Source organism: Pteronotus mesoamericanus, unplaced genomic scaffold (assembly GCF_021234165.1).
Source record: "Pteronotus mesoamericanus isolate MK-2021 breed Mesoamerican mustached bat unplaced genomic scaffold, CSHL_Meso_final contig_24, whole genome shotgun sequence".
In the NCBI taxonomy this organism is placed as follows: Eukaryota; Metazoa; Chordata; class Mammalia; order Chiroptera; family Mormoopidae; genus Pteronotus; species Pteronotus mesoamericanus.
The window spans coordinates 27,855,362-27,868,445 of NW_026555100.1; the positions used below are offsets into that span (position 1 = coordinate 27,855,362).

A 13,084-nucleotide genomic window follows, 5' to 3' on the forward strand; every position below is an offset into this window, starting at 1 on the left:
TTTGCTATATTGTATTATTACATATCATTTTCTCCCTCTACCAATATCTTTTTTTTGACACACTTCAAAATAATTTGCAAATTACTGTGCACTTGTTAAATACTTCCACATAGACATCATCTAGAGGTCAATATTCATTCATAGGCTTTTTTTACTGTAAAATTTACATGTGGTGAAATGCACAAATCTTAAATGTACATTTACTGAATTTTGACTAATGCGAGCACCTGTGTAATCAAAACTCCCCAAGATATAGAACATTATCTTATGGTAGCAACAGGACCCCATCCAAGGCAGTCTCCATCCCTAGAGGCAATAACAATTTTTACTTTTCCTTACATAGATGAGATTTGCTTGTTTGAGGCCTTTGTGTCTATAGAATCGTATCATAATTGTACTTCTGTGTAAGGTTTTTTCCTCAATATACTGTTTTGGAGATGCATCCACTTATCAATAGTTCGTTCCTTTTTATTGCTCAGAAGTGTTCCATTGTGTGAATATACTGTAGTGTATTTATCCATACACATTGTATTTTACATGATAAAGGGTAGATGATTAAGCCGATAGAATTAAGTGTTTTAATGTTAATCTAATCTCTGGATTTGTTACTGACTGTTGTCTCTCTTTGGGTTATTCTCTGCATTTCTGGACCTCAAGATCCATAAAAACACATGGATTAGACTTTCATAGGCAATGTCTAGCTCTGAATGCAATGAACCTATTAATACTTTAGTGCTATAAACACAGCTGTTACTCAACATCTCACCTTTTTAACCCAAGATTGAGCCACCTTCTGGTGTCAGCCTTCAGGAATTGGTGAATTTATGTTCTCAACTTGGGCATAAATATTTGCTTTGAATAGACTTCTGAAGAGAATAATTGAGAATTTTAAATTAGTAATAAATGTTAAGTACATGATTGGATGATTTAAAATTTTGTGTTGAAGCTTTTCAGCTAATTTCAGCTTTTTCTGCATTGTTAAGGTTAATGCTCTGGATAATCTTGGTCAGACTTCCCTGCACAGAGCTGCACACTGTGGTCATCTGCAAACCTGCCGCCTGCTCTTGAGCTACGGGTGTGATCCTAACATCATATCCCTTCAGGGCTTTACTGCCTTACAGATGGGAAATGAAAACGTGCAGCAGCTTCTTCAAGGTATTAAATGCTCCCGTGAAATTATTATTTTTTAATTAACCTTCATATTTTTTCACATTACGTAAAAGTTGGTAGTAAAAGGAATTTTTTTTTTAATTTTTGGCTGTTATTTCTTCCTAACTCATTATACTTAATGTCCAAATGTTGTTAAATCTTTATTAGGAATTTGTTTCAGTAGCATTTTCTGCCCAGTTCTCTGAATACAGAGCTGACTCTTTAAGTTATTTAGAAAGTTTTTAAGAGTATGATACAATAGTAACAATTTGTTTTTAAAGAAGAGAAAACTTTGAAAGGTAGATGTCTCTTAGTAGAGCAACCATAGTGATAAATAATGCTATAAAGACTAACCCTACCTCTACACTCTTTTTTAGATTTTTCATATATAAGGCATGTAGATTTTATGGTAACCAACTGTTTGACATAGTAGAATATATTTAACTATTGAATTTGCCCATTCATTACATTTTAAAATAGATTAAATATTTACATACAAGCTATAAATACATGTATCTTATAAATTTTAGTAAATCTGATCCCATGATTTTAAAGTGTCTTTGCCTATATCTCTACATTTTACTAGAATTTAATAGAGTGTCTGACATCTCAAAGCTCTGATGAGAAGTGAAGATCAAGCCTTTTGTATCTTTAATAGTCAGACTTGATGATCTCTATACCTCTGGTTTAGAAACCACATTTTGAGAAAAACACTCCTTGAATAGATGAAGGCAGGTTGACAGAACCTCCTGTAAACTGCCAAAACTGTGAACTGACTACAAGACTGCTTTACTTCCCCACATACCACACATTTGTAGACATGTCAGCTTTGGCTAGTCCTATTCATTTGTCTACTGAGGGACATTTACAGCCTTGGTAGTTTTATGCTAAATGCTGTTACTTTTCTAGCTAGTTTCGTAGAAAAAATTATCACAGTACAATTCCCAGGTCAGAGGATAAATGTAATTTATTAAATCATCTTCTAGAAAGGTTATGTACCATTTTATGCTCTACTACTAACAATGTATGACAGGATCTGTTTTTCTTGTCAGCCCCTAGGTATTAGGATTCTTAATCTTCTCTCATGCATTTGTGTATGGGAATTATGGAAGTAATAGGTGCTTTTTTAATGAAATTATAGAAATACTGTCAGGTAGCTCCTCCATTTCCTCTTTGTCTACTAATGGATGAAAAAAAAGTGTCATCATTTTGCAGTTTTAAGATACATGTTGCAATATTTTTTCTATTTTTTTCTGTGCCTTATAATTTTAATGCTTTATTTAACACCTGTCAGATATTTTTCCAAATCAATTTTGATTCTGCTTTTGGTATACTACTCTAAGATGCTTTTCTACTGCAAGATAAAAAAATACCTATAGTTTCTTCTATTATATTTAAGGTTTAATTTTTATACTTAAATCTTTAATCCATCTGGAGTTTATTTTTTATAAACTACAAGGTACCTGCTTTTTTTTCTCTCCTATGGGACTTACATATGCTGTAAAACAGAATTTCAGACCTGAAAGTGAGTTTAGATATCTTCTAGTCCAACTCCTGTCATTTTAGAACTGAAAAAATCTGAGGCCTGAAAAGTTCAAGGGACTTGCCCCAGTCAGGTAGCTAGTTAATGTCAGAACCACAGTTAGATCTCTCGCCATTGCACTCCTATATTCCACCATTGTACAGTCTTGGTTACAGAGCAGGCCATCTTTCGTCATCTATTTTCTATTCCTTTACATTGTCTAAATCACAATTTACGATTACTCACGTGTGTGTGTGTGTGTGTGTGTGTGTGTGTGTGTGTGTGTGTGTGAGAGAGAGAGAGAGAGAGAGAGAGAGAGAGAGAGATTTACTACAACCACAGGTATTTACTACAAAATCTACCCAATTATAAAAGAACTCTACTCTCAGATAAGATGCCTCCCTGAACGCTTGGTGGTTCCATTTTCTAAGTAGGAGTTAATTACTCTTTCCCTCTCTTTCTCTTTAGAGGGTATCCCATTAGGTAATTCAGAAGCAGACAGACAATTGCTGGAAGCTGCAAAGGCTGGAGATGTAGAAACTGTAAAAGTAAGATCTTATGTTTTTAACTTTGGATTTTTATTTTGACGGTGTTTAATGAATCTGTACTGTTAAAATGAAGAGCCTAGTTATTTATATGTGCCTTGTTTTAAAAGGTTAATAATGCTAATTTAGTTCTGAAAATAAGAATCATTAAGTAGTAAAAGAAACTTTTTAGTTTTACATACATTTCTATAAATGCATCACAGTCACAAATTTAAATAAACTGCATGTTTAAGGAAATGAATTTTGTTTAAAGGACCCATACATTTGTTCCTTGAAAAGAATAAGGTATATCACCCTGGCCAGTGTGACTCACTTAGTTGGAGCATCATCTGTAGACCAAAAGGTTGCAGTTTTGAATTCTGTCCAGGGCACATGCCTGGGTTGTGGGTTTGGTCCCTGGTTGGGGAGTACATAAATGACAACCAATTGATGCTTCTCTCTCACATTGGTGTTTTCTCTCTTTCTCGCTCTCCTTCCCCTACTTCTAAAAATAATAAAGTATATCCTTGGGTGAGGATTTAAGAAATAATAAGTTAATATCAAATTATTGTCCATTATTGTTTACATTTGACATACAAAACAAGATCAAGTGGGGAGAAGCTAAACAGTGTCTTATTCTGTCTACACATTTCTTCTCTGAGGACCCAGTGTTTAAATATAATAATAATAATACAGTGTTGCCTGTTTTCAGAGCCACTGTCTCCTTATAATCTTTAACTTATCTAAACTGAATTTTTTTTTCTTTCTCAGAGGAGCCAACTTCAGCTGTTATGTGGCCCATCTCCTATGGTAGTCTTCCCTAGAGTAACTGGTTACTTCCTTAGATTTTGCTTTACTTTTCACCATAGAATCATATGAAATGTCTTTAATGCCTTTAATGCCTATACCGCACATTTCTTTTATCTACAGTAATTGTGTATCCAGGTAAATATGTAACTCAAAAGCCTAACATTTTTGCAAGAGCAAGATTACTTGTTAATTCAACTATTAAAAATTAAAATTAACTCAGCATGTTTGATGAGTTTCAGTAATCCCATTTTTTTTTCACTTTGGGAAACTTTTTTTGCAATTACGCTATTTTAATTTTCAAAGCTAGTAAGAGGAAAAAACTTTGTTGTGCCCCCCTATTCTCCCCAGACCTTTTCAAAACAGTGCTGGTCCTATTTTAGGGGTCATCAATAGGTAAAGTAATGAGAAGTTTCTATAAAAACCTAAATGTATTGATTTGACTCATGGCAAAAGTATCTTTTTGAAGCAGTATCAGTATATTTCCATATGGTGTTCTCCGTCCTGAACAGACCCATCCCACAAAGACAATTTTAGATTTTCTGAGAACCAAAGATGAATATTGATTTCATCTGAACTTGAACACTGAGAAAATTTATTCACTGTCCTTTCAAATAAAGAGATATGTCTATGGCCATACCACCCTGAATGCGCCTGATCTCATCAAATAAAGAGATCTCTGGAAGCTGATTTAAAAGTTCATAGGATCCTATCCTACTGCTTTATCTTTGTAGATAGTACAACTATTCGCAAATAGCTTCAGATTTTATTTTTAAAATAATTTCATTTTTCAAAGAAAAATAGTATTATAATTACAGTCTTAATTGTTTGACAAGTTTTATATTTACATTCTCTTTCCCTTAAGTAGGAAGCTAATGGGATAGGAAAGGAGGATTTTGTTTCTGTTACTGACTACTGGTTTGTGGAAAAACAAATCACTTGAGTTAAAGGTAGTGAGCCAAGTTGTTTCCTGCCGAAGTGATCAAGAATTAAGTTAAAGGCAACTAGTTAAAGGGCAATTAGCTGATTTTTGGTTGGGGGTGGGTAATAGGGAAAATGTTTAAATGTTCATCCACTTATGTACATTAAAGAATATAAAAGTTGATTCAGTATACATAATAGTAAAGATGACTTTTTGTAAAGCTAGGAAGAGTCTAGAGGAAGAAACAGATCAAGAGATAAAATTGGGGGCAGGAATTGGATTTAGAGAATAAACTCATGTGATTAGATTGAAAAAGGGCCTTTCTCTTGCTTATTCTCTGGGACTAGTCATCGGGCTCTCTTCTCTCACCTCTCCTTTTAAAATTACCTGATGGAAGTTTATCTTCATCTGCTCTTCTTCTATTCCTTACCCAGCTCTAGACAGATGAATCACTGATCACTGGGACAGTAACATCTGCATATTACCCCATGGATACTTCTGTGCTCAGTTGTGTTTTGTGGTGATCCATAGACTAGATACTTCCTATTAGAAAACCTTTTCAGTCTGGACAAAACTAAACTGACAAGTAGGGAGTAACGTGGCTGGTGATAACTACCAAACCTAGCACCTGGTGTATGTGTTTAAAAATACTCATTCTTAGAGCCTGAAATCAGACCCATGGAATGCCATCTCTCAAATGGGACCCTGAATCTATACATCTGACAACCTCTTTTTTGGATAGCATAGAAGAACTTTATCAGTCCTGTGATTATACACCCCTTGAGGTTAAACCCCTGCTAGTTGATCCTTTGGTTTATTGGCTGTAGGTTATTCCACTTGTAAGGTAGGATAGTAAAGAGAGTAAGGGTTTTTACTTACATTGATAATTATTTTACTTTTTTTGAGCTCCATGATTTATTATCGATATTGCTTTTATTCCCCAACTATTTATACTTTTCATGTAAAATACTCGAGTATTTTGAGTGTTACCATACTCTTAACAGCCTTTCTCAGCCAGGCTTTGTCATCTAAACCAAAAAACAATCAAAAAAATTATTTGATTATTTTCTTTCTTCTCCCAAGGATGGTACATAAACAATAGTATTCTGTTAGTTCGTTCATTCCATATAGTGCAATATAATTCTCTAAATGTAATGTCTAGACTGCCAGCATCAGCACCACCTAGGAACTTGTTAGAAATGCGAATTCTCAAGCCCAAACCCAGACACAATGAGTTAGAAAAGCTGGAGTGGGACTGAATGCACATGAAAATTTGAGAATCACTGGTCTAGAGCAGTACTTCTCAAACTTTAATGTGCTTACAGATCACCTAGGGACCTTGTTAAAATGCTAATCCTGACTCAATAGATGAGGGTCTGAGATTCTTAGTTTTAACAAGCCCCAGGTGATGCTGATGCTTTTATGCTACAGTGTACTTATACATATATTTGCCAAAAATGCAAATTACAATTGCTAATGATTCATACTTAGAATATCTTTATGTAAATGGGAGGAGTGATAATGATAAAATTTATCTACTAGCGTTAGCAAAAGAAGATGATAAGTACAGATGAGAGGACCAAAGGGATTCCCAAGAAGTGGCAAGACGCAATAAGAATAAATAGCACCCTGGCTGGTGTGACTTAGTTCGTTGGAGCATCATCACATAACCAAAAGGCTATGAGTTGGATGCCGGGTCTGGGCAAGAGAGGCAACTAGTTGATGCTTCTCTTTCACATCAAGGTTTCTCTCTCTCCCTTCCTCTCTCTAAAAGCAGTGGGGAAGTATCCTGGGGTGAAGACAAAACAAAATTTTTTAAATAAATAGCAAATAGTTTCTGAGGGTGCTGATTTGGTGAGACAAGAAAATAACTCAGACATTCATAATTTCTAAATGAATGAAAACAAGAAACCAGAATGTATAATAGCATCGTATGTGTGCTGTGTTATATCCAATAGAAATTGTGTACCGTTCAGAGTGTGAACTGCAGAGACATTGAAGGGCGTCAGTCTACACCACTCCATTTTGCAGCTGGCTATAACAGGGTGTCTGTGGTGGAGTATCTGCTGCAGCACGGAGCTGATGTGCATGCTAAAGACAAAGGGCAAGTACCAACAGCTGTCGTGACCTCTCTTTCCATTATCAGACCTTTTTAAGAGACTCTGAAAATATTTGTATGATAGTTGCCAGCTCTTTATTTTCAGGGATGTCTGTTCTCTTAACATTAGATTAAATTTAGCTTCTTCTTTTTGTTAAGATTTTTATAGTCAGACTTATTTGCATAATTCCTTATATTTTACAATGACCAAGTAGATTGCCATATTAGTGTAATATTGATTTAAAATTTTTTTCAATTTGCTTTCAGGATATTTAAATTCTTCCAGATTATCTTAAAATGTTTTTTCTCTAAAAATACACATTTCATAATTCTAGATATTACGTATATATTTGTTGTATTCTCTGCAGTTTTAAATATTTCTTCTTTGTCTATACCCCAAAAACAATTCCACTTAGGCTTACAATAAATATTTATGTTCTATAAAATATAATCAGTATAATCCCTTGTAGAGTTCAAGAAATTTATCAGCTCTATGTAATTATTTAAATTAAAGTATATCTTTGTTTTGCATTGCTTACTTAACTTTTTTTTCCAGAGGCCTTGTACCTTTGCACAATGCATGTTCTTACGGGCATTATGAAGTTGCAGAACTTCTTGTTAAACATGGAGCAGTAGTTAATGTAGCTGATTTATGGAAGTTTACACCTTTACATGAAGCTGCAGCAAAAGGAAAATACGAAATTTGCAAACTACTGCTCCAGGTACATTTAAGTACTTACTATTGACAGAGTATATTACATATAATATGTTTGATATTTCCAACTCTCATATAAACTTAAACTAATAATTCTCTATCTAGATTTCAGAATAAATATCAGTAACAGTAGTTTAATCTATGAGTATGTTTACCACACATAGATTATTATTTTATAAAGTTAGTTATCATCATATAATAGTTCTCTGGTAATGTTAGTTTTCCTATTTAGTACTTTAACTTCAAAAGAGTTAATGGATTATGTAATTTATAAGCTAGATTTATTTAACACTAATGAAGTTATTACTGGTTCAATACAGGTACCAGGGTAGATATTTTACAGTAAAAACAAGAATAAAGTTAAATTTATACTTTATTTCTATGTTTTTGAAAACTAAAAATGACATGAAATTTTTAATGAAATATTTTAATGTAGTTTTTGTGTGTTAAATTTAATAACAATCATGTTAACCTTTAAGGTAGTCTCAGTAGAAAATCATTTTTTAATATAGTGACATTAACTATTTTTCTCACTGACCAAGGACAAACTTAGGTCAATTCTTCTTTTCCTCTTTTCCACATCCGCAGCACGGTGCAGATCCTACAAAGAAAAACAGGGATGGCAATACTCCTTTGGATCTTGTTAAAGATGGAGATACTGATATCCAAGATCTACTTAGGGGAGATTCAGCTTTGTTAGATGCTGCCAAGAAAGGTTGTTTAGCCAGAGTAAAGAAGTTGTCTTCTCCTGATAATGTAAATTGCCGTGATACCCAAGGCCGACATTCAACACCTTTACATTTGGCAGGTGAGGTAATGAAGTTTCGCACATTTAGGCTGGTGACATCTAAGATGCATTTTACCTGAGTGAAATATTTTCTACAAGTAAACATAAAGAGTTCAAATCAGATACCTTCTGATACCACTGTTACTCTAGTATATCTGTACAGGACGACTGTACCTCATGTTCACTTTAGTACTAATACATTACATTCAGTAAGAACACTTGAAAGAGGCTCTGCCAGTCACCGTGTGCTTTAGAACTTTTATTTCAGGTCACCATATTATTTGAATCATCTTTGGTGGATGAGTTTTGGGTAGAAAAACTTGAAAAATATGCCTGCCTGAGTCAGCCTTCCTCATGGGAAGCTAAAGCTTTCCGTTCTTCTGATGGTAGCTGTTAAGCACAAACAGGAAAAAAAAAATTAAAAGACTTTCTGAAGACTTTCAGTTACATAAACCTCTTGCCAAAGTTATTTCTTATATTAGTTACAAAATACCACAGACTGGTGGCTTACACAACAAAAATTTATTTCCTCAAAGTTCTGGAGATTAAGATGCTAAGGATTGGTTTCTCCTGAGGCCCCCCTCCTTGACTAGCAGAAGGCCACCATCTCACTGTGTTCTCACATGGCCTTTTCTTTGTTGTGTACAGAAATCCCTGTGTATCTCTCTCTATAGGTTCTAAATCTTCTCTTATATGAAACCAGTCAGATTGGATTAGGACCTACTCTGAATGGCTTCATTTAACTTAATTACCTCTTCAGAGGCCCTGTTCACAAATACAGTGACATTCCAAAGGACTGGTGGTTAGGGTTTCATCAGAGAAATTTTGAAGGGCACACTTGAGTACATAATATTTGTTCTAAGTCTTCAGTAAAAGTAGTCACTGTGCACCTTTGCTTTTAATGCAGGTATACAACATTGTGTGTTCAGTACTGCTTTTTCACCTGCATTGAAGATGCTAGAGAATGGGCCATTAAATCACTGAGCCACGGCTAATATTCAGTGGACTTGTGTCATAGGCATATTTGACTCATACAACTTTACCTAAGCACACATGGTTTAAAAAGAGGAAATAATAATAGGTGTTTCTAGCCTCTCTGTAATCTGGGAAATGGGAATCTACTCTTCTCCCAGTTCATTTCAGTCTCAATATGAGTAACCATGTTCCTAGTGAGTAAGGGATGATTTTGGTTATATGTAACTTTTACCTTTAAATTCTCACCCCATGTAAGTTGGGACCCCACTAGCCAAGGAAAAGAATTGCTCCATCTATATGTTTTTTAGAGAATTTTGGAAGGGATAAGCCACCAATGCTGACATGGTGAGAAAAAGCTTTTCAACTTCCACTGGCAGTCAGGAGTTTCTAGTCCATGCAAGACGAGATGTGACCTGACCTCTGATCTGAATCGTGCTATTTATATTTATATTAGCTTTTTATATTTTTATGGAAGCTTATCTAGAACACTTAACATTACTATTTAAGTCAGTGTCTTTGTAAGCAGTAAATATGTTGTATGTACAAAACATTTCTGCCCTCCTGGGCAGTATTATACCTTGAGACCTTGAAGCACTTTTGGATTCAGTGTAATACTTAGCTTATGACAGTTTTGTAGTTTTGTTTTTCTTTACTTCATCTTAATAAAATGTTTTGCTTTAGATCCTTCAGCAGAAAGATAAAAACTACGATTAAAAAAATGAATAAAATATTTTGAATTATTTTAAAGTTTCAAGTCATACCTGGTTTTATTTTGGCAAAGTTAAGTTCCAGATTTGCTTTCAGTCTATGAATACGTGTCAAAATATACTTCATCCTAAGAGTATGTACTAAGATGACAGTTTCCAAGATGACAGCTGAGAGGTTATGGCATTTATAAAATAGTAGGTTTCCCTTCATAGCAACATACAGTTTCTGCTGTCTGACTTGTATGTATCTGTACCCCTACGTTCTCTCTAGCAGAAAGCATGACCTTGTGGCCTTCTGGGAAATTGGGGTCCTGAGACCCAGACTGGGTAGCTGTCTCCTGCTCTGCCAGCCACTTGTGTTCCCAACTTAGCTTTTATATGTTTGAATACCTTTTACTTGTAGCCCTTGAGACCATGTATCTGAGTTCTGGAAGTTGTATGTAACAAGTATAAAGGCAGGGACTTTGGTAAGAAGGTTTTAAAAGATACAGGCAAATCAGTCAGATTTTCTCAAACAAATGGGTATCATAACTGAGAGCGTCCAGCTTGAGACCAGTGGGCAGATTTTTTGTTCGTAAGATAAGTTTTTAATAGACTGCAGTGGGGAATTTCAGATTTCTATAAATATATGTAACTAATTTTTTTGTGTGTGTAACTAATTTTTATATTAACAATTAAAAGTGATTTTACTTCTTTTCTATAAATCAGCTGGTTATAATAATTTAGAAGTTGCAGAGTATTTGTTACAACATGGAGCTGATGTGAATGCTCAAGACAAAGGAGGACTTATTCCTTTACATAATGCAGCATCTTATGGGGTAAGTTCTTTATGTTAATTTTAAAAGTCTGAGATTTTCAAAGAAAAATCAGTATTGCAGTTCAATGAGAATTTGGTTTGACTTTCTCATTTTATAGAGAAGTAAATATGAGGGCTACAGAGGTTAAATAACTTCCAAGTTTTGGCTCTGGATCTATTGTAAGCCTGCTGTGTGGTGTGCAGCACATTTGTCATTTATTGCCTTACCACCTGTCTCTCATCTTCACTGAGCTGTTAATGTTTATTTGTTGGTGCCCAGGAAACTCGTTGGGATTCATACGAATCTGTAGGTTCCGATGCATTGTTCCCGACTTTTTACAGCCCTAAATGTCACAACCAGTATTAACTATCTTCAGTAATAAAATTTGAATAATTGAGGAAGGCTGCTGATTAATTAATTGATGTTCAGCAGTTATTACACCTGAATAAATGAGAAATTGTTAAAGTCATTTTGGCTTCCTTCCTTCCTTTGTAGAATTCTCCATATTTTCTAGACAGTTTCTCAAGTAATTTGAATGCCTACTGCAATTTTTAATTAACTACCCATAAATTATGATTTTGGGGAGAAACAGTTTTCATTTCCAGAGAAAGTATGAAAACAAGGAAAAATAGGTATATGGCTAGTTTCTTTTTAGGAACTAAAGTGTGATAAAATTTCAGACTGTAACAGGAATATTTTCTTTTACAGCATGTAGATGTAGCAGCTTTACTAATAAAGTATAATGCATGTGTCAATGCCACGGACAAATGGGCTTTCACACCTTTGCATGAAGCAGCCCAAAAGGGACGGACACAGCTTTGTGCTTTATTGTTGGCCCATGGAGCTGATCCTACTCTTAAAAATCAGGAAGGACAAACACCTTTAGATTTAGTTTCAGTAAGTGATGGGCTCTTTGAAAAATCTCAGTGCTTTTCTCACTTTTAAAAATACCCTTGGTATATATAAAATGTCTTCATGATGAATGTGTAAAATCTGGTTTTTAGCCCAGTTTAAATGTAGGACTTTTTTGGTATTAAAATATAATAACTAAATAGGATTATCAGTTACTGTGTTTTAAATAGTTTGGGAAATGGAAAAGGATATACAAGGTATAGCTGCTTACATTAGTTGGGAAACAAAACAGCACAGGCCCCCACTGAATGCTGTTACAGTGCATATGGTGCAAGACAGTACAGAACATGGGCCTTGATGGATTTCCCCAGCCGGGAACATTGTCCTCAAGGTGCAGCCACAAAGCATGCTTCTACCAGATTCCCTTCCACATTACCTCATGCCAAAATTCCTTTTTCTTACCCCACTAGAACTGTTCACAAAACAAGCTTGTTCCTCTAGTTTTCTACAGAAGTCTTTTTTTCCTCTCCTAAGGGAACTCCTTAGAAGTCAGTTTTAGCCTCTATCTCTGCTTTGGCCACTGTAACACAGGTGCCTCTTGCCTCCACCACTAGGAAATTGCCCAGAGCAATGGAGGGAAGGGGAGAGAGGTAGAAAGGGACTTCTGCAGACTGCTTTCAGAGTGCAAGTTCAGCTGCATTGGGCTTAAATAGATTTTTCTCAGAGTGATAACCCAGCCATATTTGCAGCATTTTTTCAGGGAAATGTCTTACTCTTTCCAAACCACCTTCAAAGTGAACTTTCCTTGTTCAATCCACCCGTGTATTAGTCCACCAGATACAATTGACAGTGAAACAAAATGCTCTAGAGAACATGTATGGGCTTTAGAGTCAGAGTGCCTTAGAATTCCAGCTCTGCCACTTATAGTTGTACAGTCTTGCAAGTTGCCTAACCTCTAAACCTCAGTTACCTCATCTATAAATGGGAATAAAATATATCTGGTTAATATGAGATTTAAACACGATAATAGTGTACATAAAGTCCTTGGCATGTACCGGGTACGTAAAAAGCACCCAATAAATGGTGCTGTTATCTTAAAATGTTATATACAAACTGTGGGTCCCATGAGAGTTCTCAGACTCAGGGGAACAAAGAGATAAAGATTGGAATAGGCAGTATAAATAACTAACCATGAAAACAAATACTGATTTACTTCTTGCTGAATGTTA

At 35.0% G+C, this 13,084-nt stretch overlaps 1 protein-coding gene across 2 annotated transcripts in view; it reads left to right on the forward strand.

Moving 5' to 3' along the window:
- TNKS2 (tankyrase 2) overlaps positions 1–13,084 on the forward strand; it is a 52,452-nt gene that overhangs the window by 22,795 nt on the left and 16,573 nt on the right. Inside the window, exons 12-18 of one of the 2 annotated variants that reach the window (XM_054572848.1) lie at positions 984–1,155; positions 3,140–3,219; positions 6,883–7,028; positions 7,579–7,744; positions 8,326–8,545; positions 10,915–11,024; positions 11,712–11,900. In XM_054572848.1, the coding sequence (XP_054428823.1) occupies positions 984–1,155; positions 3,140–3,219; positions 6,883–7,028; positions 7,579–7,744; positions 8,326–8,545; positions 10,915–11,024; positions 11,712–11,900 (1,083 nt within the window). The remainder of the gene's footprint in view (positions 1–983; positions 1,156–3,139; positions 3,220–6,882; positions 7,029–7,578; positions 7,745–8,325; positions 8,546–10,914; positions 11,025–11,711; positions 11,901–13,084) is intronic. The other variant, XM_054572847.1, reaches the window with a different exon arrangement.